This window comes from Pteropus alecto, unplaced genomic scaffold, assembly GCF_000325575.1.
Source record: "Pteropus alecto unplaced genomic scaffold, ASM32557v1 scaffold8, whole genome shotgun sequence".
In the NCBI taxonomy this organism is placed as follows: Eukaryota; Metazoa; Chordata; class Mammalia; order Chiroptera; family Pteropodidae; genus Pteropus; species Pteropus alecto.
The window spans coordinates 20669928-20682607 of record NW_006494609.1 but is presented as its reverse complement, the minus strand read 5'-3'; the positions used below and the strand labels follow the sequence as shown (position 1 = coordinate 20682607).

Below are 12680 nucleotides of genomic sequence, written 5' to 3'. Positions count from 1 at the left end.
GCTGGGCCGCGCCGCCCGGGGTGACCATCTCCTGGCTGCCGGCGGGCTGGAGCAAGCTGGCACGGTGGCAGAGGCGGAGTGCTGCCGACGTGCGCAGGTTTTTCATATGGAAATGTGAAATAATGGGGTGATTAAATAGAGCTGTATATTAAAGTACATCTGACATTAGAATTACCATAATGTGCTGTAGCCTCAGGCTGAGTACTTTATTTGCCATCTGCGTCGGCCCAAAATCCCCCGGGGAAGCGCTAAAATATTCTGAATAAACTCAGCTCGAGTTCTTATTGAGAGTAAAATACCATTTGTGGCACGTCGTATTGATTCGTCTTAATTGTGGTGCAGAAAAGAACATTCAGTCGCTGATGACTTTTGTGCTTGGTGACAAGCTGGCTGGAGTTACTCTAACACTGCAGTTGGTTAACCTGGACGGGCCAGGCGGGCACCTCGGCTCCAGGCAGGAGCTGCAGGGCCACCGCGGGCCGGGCACAGCTGGGGCTCCCTGCCAGCCGGCTGCTCTCCTCCAGGGAGGGTGCTGGGGAGAAGGGCACCCACAGTGGGGGCAGAGGAGATGCAGGCTCTGCCCACAGACCCTCCCCACCTGCCCCCTCTCCCCACCACGCAGAAGCTCTGACCTGCTGCTGGGGAGGTAGGCAGGCAGGAGCTGCAGGGCCACCGCGGGCCGGGCACAGCTGGGGCTCCCTGCCAGCCGGCTGCTCTCCTCCAGGGAGGGTGCTGGGGAGAAGGGCACCCACAGTGGGGGCAGAGGAGATGCAGGCTCTGCCCACAGACCCTCCCCACCTGCCCCCTCTCCCCACCACGCAGAAGCTCTGACCTGCTGCTGGGGAGGTAGGGAATGGGGGAAAGTGGGGAGCAGGGGCGGGGTGGGGGAACGGGGGTGAGGGGAGCAGGGGGGTGCCTTTCAGGGGCCTCAGGGGCTGTGGCCTCAGTATTTAAGAAAACACAACTGAAAAAGGAAAAGATCCCACCCAGCCTGACCAACCTGAGCTTGGCCGGTTCCTGGTTGGTGGCCTGGTTGGTGGCCGTATGACCCCGTAACGAATGGTCCCTGCGGCCCTTCGGTGGTTGGCGGGGTGGGGGGCGTGGGGGACAGCGCTCTGGAAAAGCATTAGAGGTAAATGAGTCGTCAGTGGGAAAACACTTGGCTCTCCAGACCGCGCTCGCTCATTCATAAGGTCCAGTTCTTACCCTGTAATTGCCTATCATTATACACCATTTAAATATTCAAACATTCTCCGCGAAGCTGGGGCTAGCATGTTTTTATTACAAATTCAGAACAAGGGAATAACCTTTAACTTCGGAGACAAATGAGACAAATTTACAAGTGCATGTCTGCTGTTTTCTTGTGTTTTATCAATCCCCGCGGACCGGAACACTTCCGCTGTGACGCCACCCCGAACAGTACACATACATTACTACTTGTTTGTAGTGCGTCGCTAACGAGTCCCCTCTGCATTAGCCAACCTATATCACTCGGGCTGCGGCTCTCCGAAACGTCAATTATCTCCTCACGGCTAAACGTACACTCCATTAAAACGAGATTTACTGCCCCTGCAATACTTCTTGGGGGTGGAATGTGGAGACTTTTTGTGGATCTAAGGAGAGGAAGGACGGAGGCCTTGCCGGTGAGGGGAGTTGTGAATTATGCAGCAGGGAGACGTCCTGTGTCGGCCGGGACCCGTGCGTGAGGTGTGCACACGTGTGCGCGCGCAGGTGCTCGCACAGACCGCAGCCTACGTCTTGCTTCTCTTGCCCGTTTATTTGAAACTCTTTTTTTTTTTTTCTCATTTAATGTGAAGGATAGTTTGCTTTATGCTTCTCCTTCATGTTCTCTGCTAAGTTCCCGTCCGTTCCGAGTGCCAGAATCCTTTCAGAAAACCCCATGTTCGGGGAGATGGGGTGAGGGGAACAAAACCTCCCAGACAGCTCCATCAGCCCGCCAAACCCCTCCTGGAAGAGGGTAGGCCCTTTTCCGGGGCGCCAACAGAAAGCTTTGAGGGGTTCTGACGAAGCCCTCGTCTGTTTCGAGAAGGACATCTTATTTCCAGTGGACTCGAGGGTCTTACGCGAAGTGGGAAGCTCTCTGGAGATGACCTTGAGAAATGCACGAGTTTTCGAGAATGTCGTGCATGAGTTACCATGTGCACAATCACACCGCGTGTCCTGCCTCCGGCTCCTCCGTCTTAGTGGCAAACAGCACCGCTCTCACTCTGCCCGAGTGCCCTGTGGCCGGTGGTGTCACTTTGTTTTGGGATGGGTGGCTGTTTCCTGAGCCTGAACGGCACACCTGGCCTGATCACGGAATTGAGCAGTTGATGTCGAGACTGTCTGGGGAACCCTGGGGGTGTGTGGTGCCTGCAGCTGTAGTCCTGCCTTAATAATTCCCTGTTCCTCTAAGCACCTGGACCGCCCTGTTCCTGAAGGTGGCTTCACATGCTGAGACTGTATGGATGGGAAGCTTGATGGAATAATCAAACTCCTGCCAGAGAGGGTGATTTCGAAGCCACCTGTAGGGTAGCGGTGATCCTTCTAGACGGGATTTAAGTTCTCTCTTTGCGTTTTCCACTGCTCCCCGCCCCCCAGTTTCATTTCTATGTACCTTATGATTCACAGCTCAGGAAGGGTGGGTCTGGCCTGAAACAAAGCTCTCCGAGGGGTTCACCTACCTCCTTTTGTTGTGCTAAGTTTTCGTTATACTGAACAGTTGATGACTCAAGTAGGTCTTGAGTGTGGGCTTGAAAATTTTCATTTTAAAAGAAAATATCAAAGTTTTCACTGTGACAAAATTGACAGCAGTGGAATTGGATCGGTATCCAGCTAAGTCTCCCCACGTGCTTCCAGAGCCTCCGCAGACTGACCTGGAACCCCCTTTCCAGTGCCACCTCCAGCTCCTCCCCTCTGTGACTCTGGTCCCGCTTCCGTGCCTGGGCTGGCAGGTTCTCCGGCCAGGCTCCGCCTTTCTCTGCATGACAGACAGACAGATGCATTCTTCCTGAACTCAGCTCCAGGGTCTCCTCCTGGGGGCAATCATCCCCGTCCTCCCAGGCTGTTGGGGTCCTAGGCCCTGTGGCACGGCACACCCTTTACTAGTGACCTAGTGGCCCGGGCCCTTACTAGATGTTTGTGGGCTCGTCGACCTCCTGCACTGGACCGCGGGCTCGGTGAGGACACTCATCTCTGCGTCCTGCGCTCAGCACGGGGCCCGGCCCAGAGCAGTGCGTTTGTGGCGTGGGGAAGGAATGGGGGGTGGAGGGAATGCGTGACCGGGGTTCAGGACATCTTTTCGCCCTCTGCTCTGACGGTACAGCAGCATCTGCGGTGCCGCGGCCGCCGTCCTAATGTGCTTCCTGCTGTCCTTAGGAGGAGAATCAGAGCCCCTGAGAGCAGGGCAGGCTCCTCGCCGCTAACATTTGGGCGTGGGTTTGGGTGGTGAGCGTGGCGAGTGAGCTCAGCCCTGCGTTGGGGACTCTGGAGCAGCGGGGAGCAGCGGGGAGCACCGGCCGGAGCACCCCCTGGCATTCTCCGCAGATCTGCGCCTCTCCGCTCGCACCGCCCGTTCCCCGCTCCTGCCTCGTCCCGCAGCGCACGGAACTGCTTTCTCTTCGGTGCGGCGTGGGCGTCCAGGCCCCCTGCGTGTGCCCAGGCCGTGCCCGCCACCCCGCACGCCTCTATCCTTGATCTGGGCGGGTGCTGTTCTCCCTGTGTCTGGCTCAAACTCACCTCCACGCGGTGTTTCCTGCCTGCCCCCTCCCTAGGTGTTCTAAAGTCAGGCAGGCTCCTTTGTGTCCACAGCCGAACCTACCCCTGCTCCCCAGCCCCCACCTGTGGCCTCCTGGAAGGGAGGGGTTGTGGCTGATCCCTTTGCTGTGCCTAGCGCCTAGCACATGGTGACTGGATGGATGAGCGAATGAATGAATGAATGAATGAATGAGTGAGAAAGGCATGTGAGATGAGATCAGCTTTCCTTGGGTTCTCTCACTTCCCAGGAATACCTCTTCTGTTCGAAGCGCGATTCACGGGCGTTTCTGTGCGCGCCCGGCGGTCTGGGAGACGTTGGGGCTTTCCTTCGAGCCTGTGATGAAGGCTGGAGGCCCAGTCCCCCAGCCTGAGGGGGGAGACCAGGCGTCAGAAGCGCTAAGTTTACCTCGGCCGCACGGGCACTATTGGGGTAAATGGACTGTCTCCAAACACTTTGAGGCTAAGTGAGTTTTCCTCGCTGTGTCAGGCCCCTTTATTCTCAGCCGAAGGACGAGTGGCATTTCCTGCAAAGCCTGCAGCTGCTTCGCTGGCCAGCTCGCTGGTGTTCAGGGTGCAGCTGCAAAGATTTGCCATGGCTGGTTCAGGCCTCTCCCTAGAGCCAGTTATGGCAGCGTTTGCAGTCCCAGTGGAGGGGGCAGCCAGTTGTGCGTCCAGGCACAGACTGGGTTATCAGTCTGGGCTCTGTGACCCACAAGCTCGGTGACCTTGAGCCCCCCTCACTTAACCGTGATGAGCCTTAGTTTCCCTTTTCTACAAGAATCTGGATTAAAACTCACTTCCTAAAGCCGCCGTACGCATCCTCCCGAGATGCCAACACTGGCGCGTACAGGTTGGCTGTGAGCTGAGCACACCACGGTCAAGGGCAAAAATGACAATATATATGGTGATCGGTATCCAGCAGCATTCCCAGAATGCTATGGGTGGAGAGGTGGAATTCCACTCGGGCTGGCTCTAAAAAGATGTTTTTAAGGTAGAGAAGGAAAGGTAGGTATTCCAGGCAGAGGGAATGGCAGGTGCATAAGGTGTAGAAACGCATGGCCCCAAGGGGAGGACCAAGGTGGGGAGCGCAGAGGTGGCCAGCAAGCCTGCCTGGGTCCTGGAGGCTGAGTGCCTGGTGCTTCCTCCTGCAGCAGGGCCTGTCAGCCTGTGATGTGGGAAGGTCGCCGGCCTGCTTGCCCACTCTGCCCAGAGCAGCTCGACGGTGGGCAGTGGCGGAGCTGTGGCGTCTCGGTCTGTCTGGCGTCACCTGGGATCCCGGCATGCTCTGGTGGCTGGCACACAGCGGCTGAGAGCGTGGGCGTGCCAGGTGGGGCCTCTACCCAGCGTGCCCGGGGGGTGGGGCCGTTTGTTGAGAGTGCTGAGCTGGAGGTGGCTTTGCCTGGAGGGCAGACTGTGGAGCCGGGCGGGTTCATCCAGACCTGGGCAGACGCCCTTGTCCCAGGGGTGATGACTTCAGTGGCAAAGAACACAGGCGGGGTAGGGGGAGGGAAGCAGACAGACAGAACACACCATTAACACAGGCCAGCGACAGTTCTGAAGCACATACGCGTTAGCGCCGTGCTGGTGGCCAGTCACAGAGGTAGACACGACCAGATTGATCTCTGTCCCTGGGGAGCCTGGACTCCAGCCCAGACAGTCAATTTTAAATAAAAAAACCCAAGGCCAATAATGTCACTGAGCAACTTACTTCAGTTCTGTGAGTGTCCTCTATCGCCCCTGTAATGGTCACCTGTAGAGTCATCGTGAGGACCAGAGTGAGGCAGGTGAGAGGCTGGCACAGGGCAGGTCTGCACCCCCAATGCCCAGCCCTTGTGTCCCTCCCTCCCTGAACTTCTCCCTCGCAGCCTCCTACTTTTCATTGAATAATTTAGAGGGTTATTAGGTGTTCCCGTGTCCCCTGGCATACGAGCTGCGTGCCTAGCCACCAGCGCAGGACCCAGTGGGTAACAGCTGCCCAGCCTTGTTTGTTCAGTGAGTGAATGAAAGGCAGGTGTGGTCTCTGCTCCGAGCAGGACATACACTGCTACCTAGCGTCCTAGGTGCCGTCTGGCCTGGTCCCCCATTTTTTGGGCTTATGTGCACTGGGATCCAGGGCCGGCAAAGGGGCGGAGGCACACCCTACTCGAAGCAGTGGCTGTCTGCAGCGCGGGCTTGAAGAGGATTCTGAGGCCTGGAGGCGGGGGCTGCGGGACGGGGGGCTGGCAACGTCTGCCACAGGCACCACTGGAGGGGCGCTGGCTCTGCTGTTGAGGCCGGCGGGGACTTCATCGCCAGGCAGACCATTTATGATTAGCAGCAGCACCACGCCCAGCAGCACCGCCACCAGCACCAACACCCAACGAAGTGCATCTGTTACTTTTCCATGAGATAATCAGCATGATTTCACCCAGTTGTTGCAGTTCTAGCCAAAAGCACCCATGTCCACATTTTAGTTAGCCGGAACCGAAGGTTAATCCTGAAGCATGCACGTCTACCCCAGCCCCTACCCAGGTCCCTGGGCTGGGGGCGGGGGGCAGGTCTTCCGACCAGGCTTTTATGAGTCCAGCATCATGTTCAAGAACACGGTGGCCGTGTAGCCTCTGGCAAATCATTTTCTCCCTTCCGATCCCCAATCTGCTCATCTGTGAAATGGTGCCGATGACAGTTCTGACCTCAGGGGCTGTCGAGAGCCTCGTGTGTGGTCAGTCGTGCTTAGCTGTGGGCCAGCTTGTGGTAAGGATTTAATAATGGATTCTTGTCACCGCCGTTATTATTACTCCCTTAGCTCTCCCTTCTCTCTCTCAGAAATAATAAAATCCTGAAACTTACAAAGACCCCCAAGGTGGCCAATTGACATTTTCTTTCTGGGATCATGAAAGGGTAGATAGTTTTTAAACTAATAAGGAGTCTGCGCATTTAAGGGATAATGGTGATAATAATTATTATCGTTTTGGAGCTGTGGCGACAGCAACGTTAGCAGTTGTAGGTTCTGAGGAGGATGGGTGGCTGGCCAGTGAATCCAGCCCTCTTCTTGGGCACCGAGCACCCTGAAATGTAGAGAGGGGAAGGGGCCTGCCATGGGGGACCCTGGAGTCCACCTTCCTGTCCCTGGACCTGGCCGCCTGGCATCTCATGACCCCTCCACCAGGTGCTAAATGGCGTGTTGTCCCTCGTGGGCTCACTCGCCCTCTGTGAAAGGCCTCCCCTCCAGGGACAGGCCGTGGGGGACGCCGTTGGGTCCCATCAAAGGGTAACTGAGGCCCTTCACTGGGAGGACACACGCGGTGTGGCGGGAGAACCTCTCCGGGCCGTTTTCGTTGTGAAACAGGCTCTGACAAGTGCAGAGGGAGTGACCGGTACCTGGGTGGCAGCGCTGCGTGCCAGGCGGGGGCAGAGGGCGGGGGCGGGAGGTCCTCCCGCTGCTGGCGCTGGGGCTCTGCCTCTCCGAGCTTCCGTTCTCTTTCATCCCATGCCAGCTGCAATGCAGTCCTGGCCTGGTGTCCCTCAGAGGCCGTGTGAATAACCGCGAAGTGGCCAGTGCATTTAGACGTGCCGAACGAACTGTAAGGCGCTTTGCAAACCGTGGAGGGCCAAGACCAGTTCTTATGTCCGAGTGGCAGGCTTCTCGTTTTTGCCTCTGGCTTTTGGGGAAGAGCAGCAGGCTGTCTATCAGCCGGGCCCTGCCTGAGCTGGGGGGGCGGGGTGTCCCCTTGCTTCCTCCGAGCAGCAGTGAGTCACGATGCTGAGCTGCCACAGGCAGGATGGCCTCCTGCTCAGCATCGCTCGTCCAGGAAGCCGGTTAAACTCCCGCTCTTGATTGTGGCCTTTTCACGGAATAATAACTCGATTAAAGGTGTGTTTTTTACTGAACATCCCTGATATTATTATTAGTATTATTAGAGTCACTGACATCATAAGAAAATTATTTAAATGCTCATTAAAAAAAAAAAAACAAAAAACCCTTAATAGTAGGAGGGGAGTAGCATTTCACTGCAGGAGTCCAGTTTCGTGTTGGTTCCCAAGCGTCAAAATAAAAAATGATGTTTCCTCAACATTTGCAAGTTACTGCTTCCCCGGAACCTCTAATGCATTAGGCAGGCTGCATTAAAGTTCCTCCAGGGTTTTATTACCGCTAGAGTTGCACGGAAAGGCATCGCTGAAACATCCACTGCCACGTACGAGATGGATAATAAACGACGGATCATGCAAAGCCTAAAGCGCGATGTTTGCGATGTGCGGCTTTATCGGGTGTGTCCACATACAGGGTCACACCTGGTCCCCCAGCCTTCTTGGGAGGCAGGTGTAGTATTTCTGTTCTACCGATGAGGAATTTTGAGGCTCAGACAGGTCAAGGACCTGAGGGGCTTCACTCTGCTGGCATCGGCAGGACAGAGGTAGGGACTCACGCTGCCATCCCGGGCTCTCCTAAGTGGGGGATCGCAGGGAGGGTCCCACAGTCGGGGTAAACATGAGGGGCTTCCTTTAGAGCCAGGAGAGCGAATTAGATTCAGCGCAGGCTCCCGCCCGCTGATATTAAACGCGTCTGGGGAAGGAAGGGAGGAAGCAGCAACGTCGTGGGCGCTGGGCTCCGAGTGGCCGAGCCTGATTTAACGCTCCAAATGCAGCTGACGTTTCCAGGTCTGTAGGCCGGGTTTCACGTCGCTGGGTATGTCGCTTCAAAATGATGTGGACATCGACGCATCCATTCGGAACCTCGGCAGCCGCAGTAGCAGCCTGGTGGGCAGTGGAGTCTCTCTGGGCCCCTGGAGAGTCCTCACCTCACGGGGCCTCCAGTTCAGCTCTGGGCAAGTGGCCCTGAGCTCCAGGAGGGGCTGGCCGCCTGCGAGGGAACCTCTAGTACTAGGGAGGGGAGGCAAGGGTCCTTGGCGGCATTTACAAATGAGCTGTGAGTTTTCGAATAGAACGGTGTCGAGGGGCTCTGCGTCGTCGTTCAGTTCATGAAAGGGAGCAGCCCGGTGCCCAAGGCTACCGGGAAGTGGTCGTGTGGAAATGAATGTTTTATTAAAAAAAGAGAGGTGCGGGGTGGGGGGCAGCGTAGGAAGAGAGTGTTCTGGGCAGGGCCTTTGAGGGCCGGGTGATTTTTAAAAAATCGGAGGCTGTCGGATGCGGGGAAGGCTGTCGCCTGCGGTGAGCCTCTGGGAGCTGGAGCCTTTCAGGGGTGCAGGAGAAGAAGGAGGGTACTCTGCCGTGACAGTGGCCCTGGGGTCCCACTTGATGGATACGCATAGCTCCTCCCCGCCTGACGGTGAATTACGGACAGGACAGGGAACTTCTTCCTTAGGAAGTTGCTCCTGGTTAGAAGTCTCTCCTCCACGTTTTTTTTTTTTGAACAAGAAGTGGAAACATCTGAGCGCTTTAGAACATGTAGCTGCACGCTTTGCGGCCGCTGCCATTTTGAGTTTATTTTTAAAAAATGTTGTCATCGGCCATTCCGGCTGTAGAGCTGCCTTCATCCCCCACCTGCCAGGGCGTTCCGAATTTTCTTTCGACAGCCACATTCCTCACCAGCCGTAGAACTTTCTAGAAAACGTGTGGCCATCAGAGCAAGAAACAGGAAGTGCTCTGGAGATACCCAAGGAAATGAAGACGATGAAAACAGAGATTGGGAGCGGGAAGGGAGGTGGTCCATCTGAGAAATGGAACCACCGGGGCGGCCGGCTGCCATGAATCCATCCATCCGAGCGGCCGAAGCCGAGAAGTTGGGGACGGAAGCACTCTTTAATTTGAAGGTCTGTGACCTTGTGGGATGTGGCACTTCATTGGTGCTATTAGCTCCCGTGTAGAAAGGGACTTTTATTTATCTTCTTATTTACTACTTATTTATTCTGCCTTGCTCCAGAGAAGGGTTTGAGGAGGACTCACAATATGGCTTGTGACCAGCTCTCCTGTGAAGAGTTCTGTCCCCTACGCACATTAACTCATACGCCGAGGCCAGGGGAGGCTGCCTCAAGGAAGCCGCTCTTTCTATGCCAGCTGAGCCGCATGCGGGCAGGGAGGGCTGAGGGCTGGGGTGCTGGCGAGGCCTTGTAGCTCCCACGGTGAGAAGTGTGGCCTCCCAGGCCCCCCACAGCCCCCTGCGGTTTTCCAGGCAGGGGAAGTTCTCAGGGGCTCCAGCGTGAGGAACGGAATTACCCAGACACGCCGGGAGAGGGACTCGCCCAGACGCCCTGGGCAAGGAACATGGCCTCTGAAGTTGTCCCTGAGCTGCCTGTAAAAGCGAGGTGGAGCTGACCTTCAGAGTTCTCTGTTTCGTTTCCTTCTGTCCATTTTCTTCCCCAGTGGCCTCCTCCGCACCGTGCACGCAGGGCCACAGCGGAGACCAGAACGAAACGTTTAGGGCGCCAAACTTGTTGCTGTGGCGCATGTTCTGGCCCAGTTGATTCTGTGGTCTGAGAGCATTGACACCCTGTCCTCTGGATGGCGTGGTGCTTTTCTGTGACATCACATGAATCGCATGGCTCAGGGGCCCAGCCCCTGGGGAGCTAGCTGTTAAGCTTAACCAATCTGTACGGAATTCAAGGTCCCCGAGTCACTTAGTTAACTACTAAGGGTGCAGCCTCCCTCACTCCAAAGTATAATTTGTGGGTGGAAAACAAAAATAAAATAAGTCTCCGCACGGGCTCTCAGAGGTTCTAAATGGACTCGGGGAGGCCGAGGTGGGGAAGGGTCTTCTCCATGCGGCGGCCCACCGTGCCTCGCATCACCAGGCTGAGCCTGGGTGTGGTCACCAGGGAGGTTGTGGTTCCTGGACTTCATCAGAGTTAAAGTCTTCCAGGTACAGGGAAGTTTAAAAATGCAAGGAGTTCTTCGAGATCGCGGCTGTGATGTCTTGTTCACTTTTCCTTCCTGGCCAGTGAGCAAATCCGGTGGTACGAGGCAGGGCCTGTCCGCGCCTGTCCTGTTCATGTGAAGCATTAGGGGAGGTTCAGGCTGGAAGAGCCGCCGGCTTCGTCCGCAGGCTGAAGACGGTACCCACAAGACAGGTTCTGGAGGAAGTGTTCGGCCTCCATTTTGTAAATGCCCCAGTGACGGACAAAGACCGTGACATTCTGACTCAGTGCCATCGGTGTCCATGATGCTTTGCGCCCGGTGTCACCGGAGCCAGTTTGTAACAAATCCTTGTTTGCCGCCACTCATCCCGCTGCCACATCAGACCCGACGTTCTTTCGTGCAGTCAGCATTCTGGCAAAGGGACTTCGTGTAGGCCAGTGGCTTCCCCCTGCCCCTCCTGAAGGGTCTTCGAAGGCCGGATTCCACACGGTGATTACGGTGTGCGAGGCCACATTTAAATTTGACAGTGCTTTCTGATGGACACTGCTGTATGAAACCCTAGATTTTCGTATAGCTAAAATCCCAAACGATGCAGGGGTATTAGCCCTTTATCTTAAAGAAGTGTTTGCAAGGTGGTTCGGTTTGACTTGTGGTTTTAAGACTTCCTTGGATCAAGTATTGCCTAATCGGTAGTTCTCAAGGGGGGAGGGTCGAGTTTGGCCTCCCAGGGGTCATTCGGCAATGCCCGGACAGGTTTTTGACCTTCATGCTGCTGGCTTCTAGTGGGTAGAGGCCAGGAATGCTGCTGAACACTCTACAGTGCACGAGACAGCCCCCACCACAAAGAATTATCCGGGTCTAAATCTCGATAGCGCCTTGGTTGACAACCCCTGCTCTAGATAGTTGCCAGGTGAAGAGAGCCCTGTATGGCTGAGATTGGCCCCGGTCTCCTCTTATGCAGCCCACTTGATGTCACTTCTATTACTGGAATCAGGCATTCTCACAAACACAGTCATCTGGCTTCTGAGATAATGGGAATGAGACACCTTTTCTTCAGGGGCACAGACCGAGGCCTGCGGAATCCCGAGAACCTTGCCGAGGTCCTGCGGCGGGTCGGGTCTTTGCCGAGGCCACCTGCCCACAGAGCCCGCTTCTTCGGCTCCCCCGGCCAGGTGGAGACACACACGGCCTGGCCGGAGAGTCGCCACGTCTGTCGTCTGGGCCTGCTGGGAGGCGGCCCGCCGCCGCCTCTCACAGACGCGCCTCCAGGTCGGCGGCCCCGCGGCGCGCAGGCCCCGTGCCGCTTCTCACGCTCTCTTCTCTGCCTTTCTGTCCGTGTGTCTCCCCAGGTAAAGATGAGCCTTCCAGCTACATTTGCACAACATGCAAGCAGCCCTTCAACAGCGCGTGGTTCCTGCTGCAGCACGCGCAGAACACGCACGGCTTCCGCATCTACCTGGAGCCCGGGCCGGCCAGCAGCTCGCTCACGCCGCGGCTCACCATCCCGCCGCCGCTCGGGCCCGAGGCCGTGGCCCAGTCCCCACTCATGAATTTCCTGGGCGACAGCAACCCCTTCAACCTGCTGCGCATGACGGGCCCCATCCTGCGGGACCACCCGGGCTTCGGCGAGGGTCGCCTGCCCGGCACGCCGCCGCTCTTCAGCCCGCCGCCGCGCCACCACCTGGACCCGCACCGCCTCAGTGCCGAGGAGATGGGGCTTGTCGCCCAGCACCCCAGTGCCTTTGACCGAGTCATGCGCCTCAACCCCATGATTGACTCGCCCGCCATGGACTTCTCGCGGCGGCTCCGCGAGCTGGCGGGCAACAGCTCCACGCCGCCGCCTGTGTCGCCGGGCCGCGGCAACCCTATGCACCGGCTCCTGAACCCCTTCCAGCCCAGCCCCAAGTCCCCGTTCCTGAGCACGCCGCCCCTGCCGCCCATGCCCCCCGGCGGCACGCCGCCCCCGCAGCCGGCGGCCAAGAGCAAGTCCTGCGAGTTCTGCGGCAAGACCTTCAAGTTCCAGAGCAATCTCATCGTGCACCGGCGCAGCCACACCGGCGAGAAGCCCTACAAGTGCCAGCTGTGCGACCACGCGTGCTCGCAGGCGAGCAAGCTCAAGCGCCACATGAAGA

The 12680-nt window shown here is 57.1% G+C and overlaps 1 protein-coding gene across 1 annotated transcript in view; it reads left to right on the top strand.

Annotated features, from left to right (window-relative positions):
* Nucleotides 1–12680, top strand: part of BCL11B (B cell CLL/lymphoma 11B) — an 80251-nt gene that overhangs the window by 66126 nt on the left and 1445 nt on the right. The window contains exon 4 of the mRNA XM_015599587.2: nt 11898–12680. Within this exon, the coding sequence (XP_015455073.1) occupies nt 11898–12680 (783 nt within the window). The remainder of the gene's footprint in view (nt 1–11897) is intronic.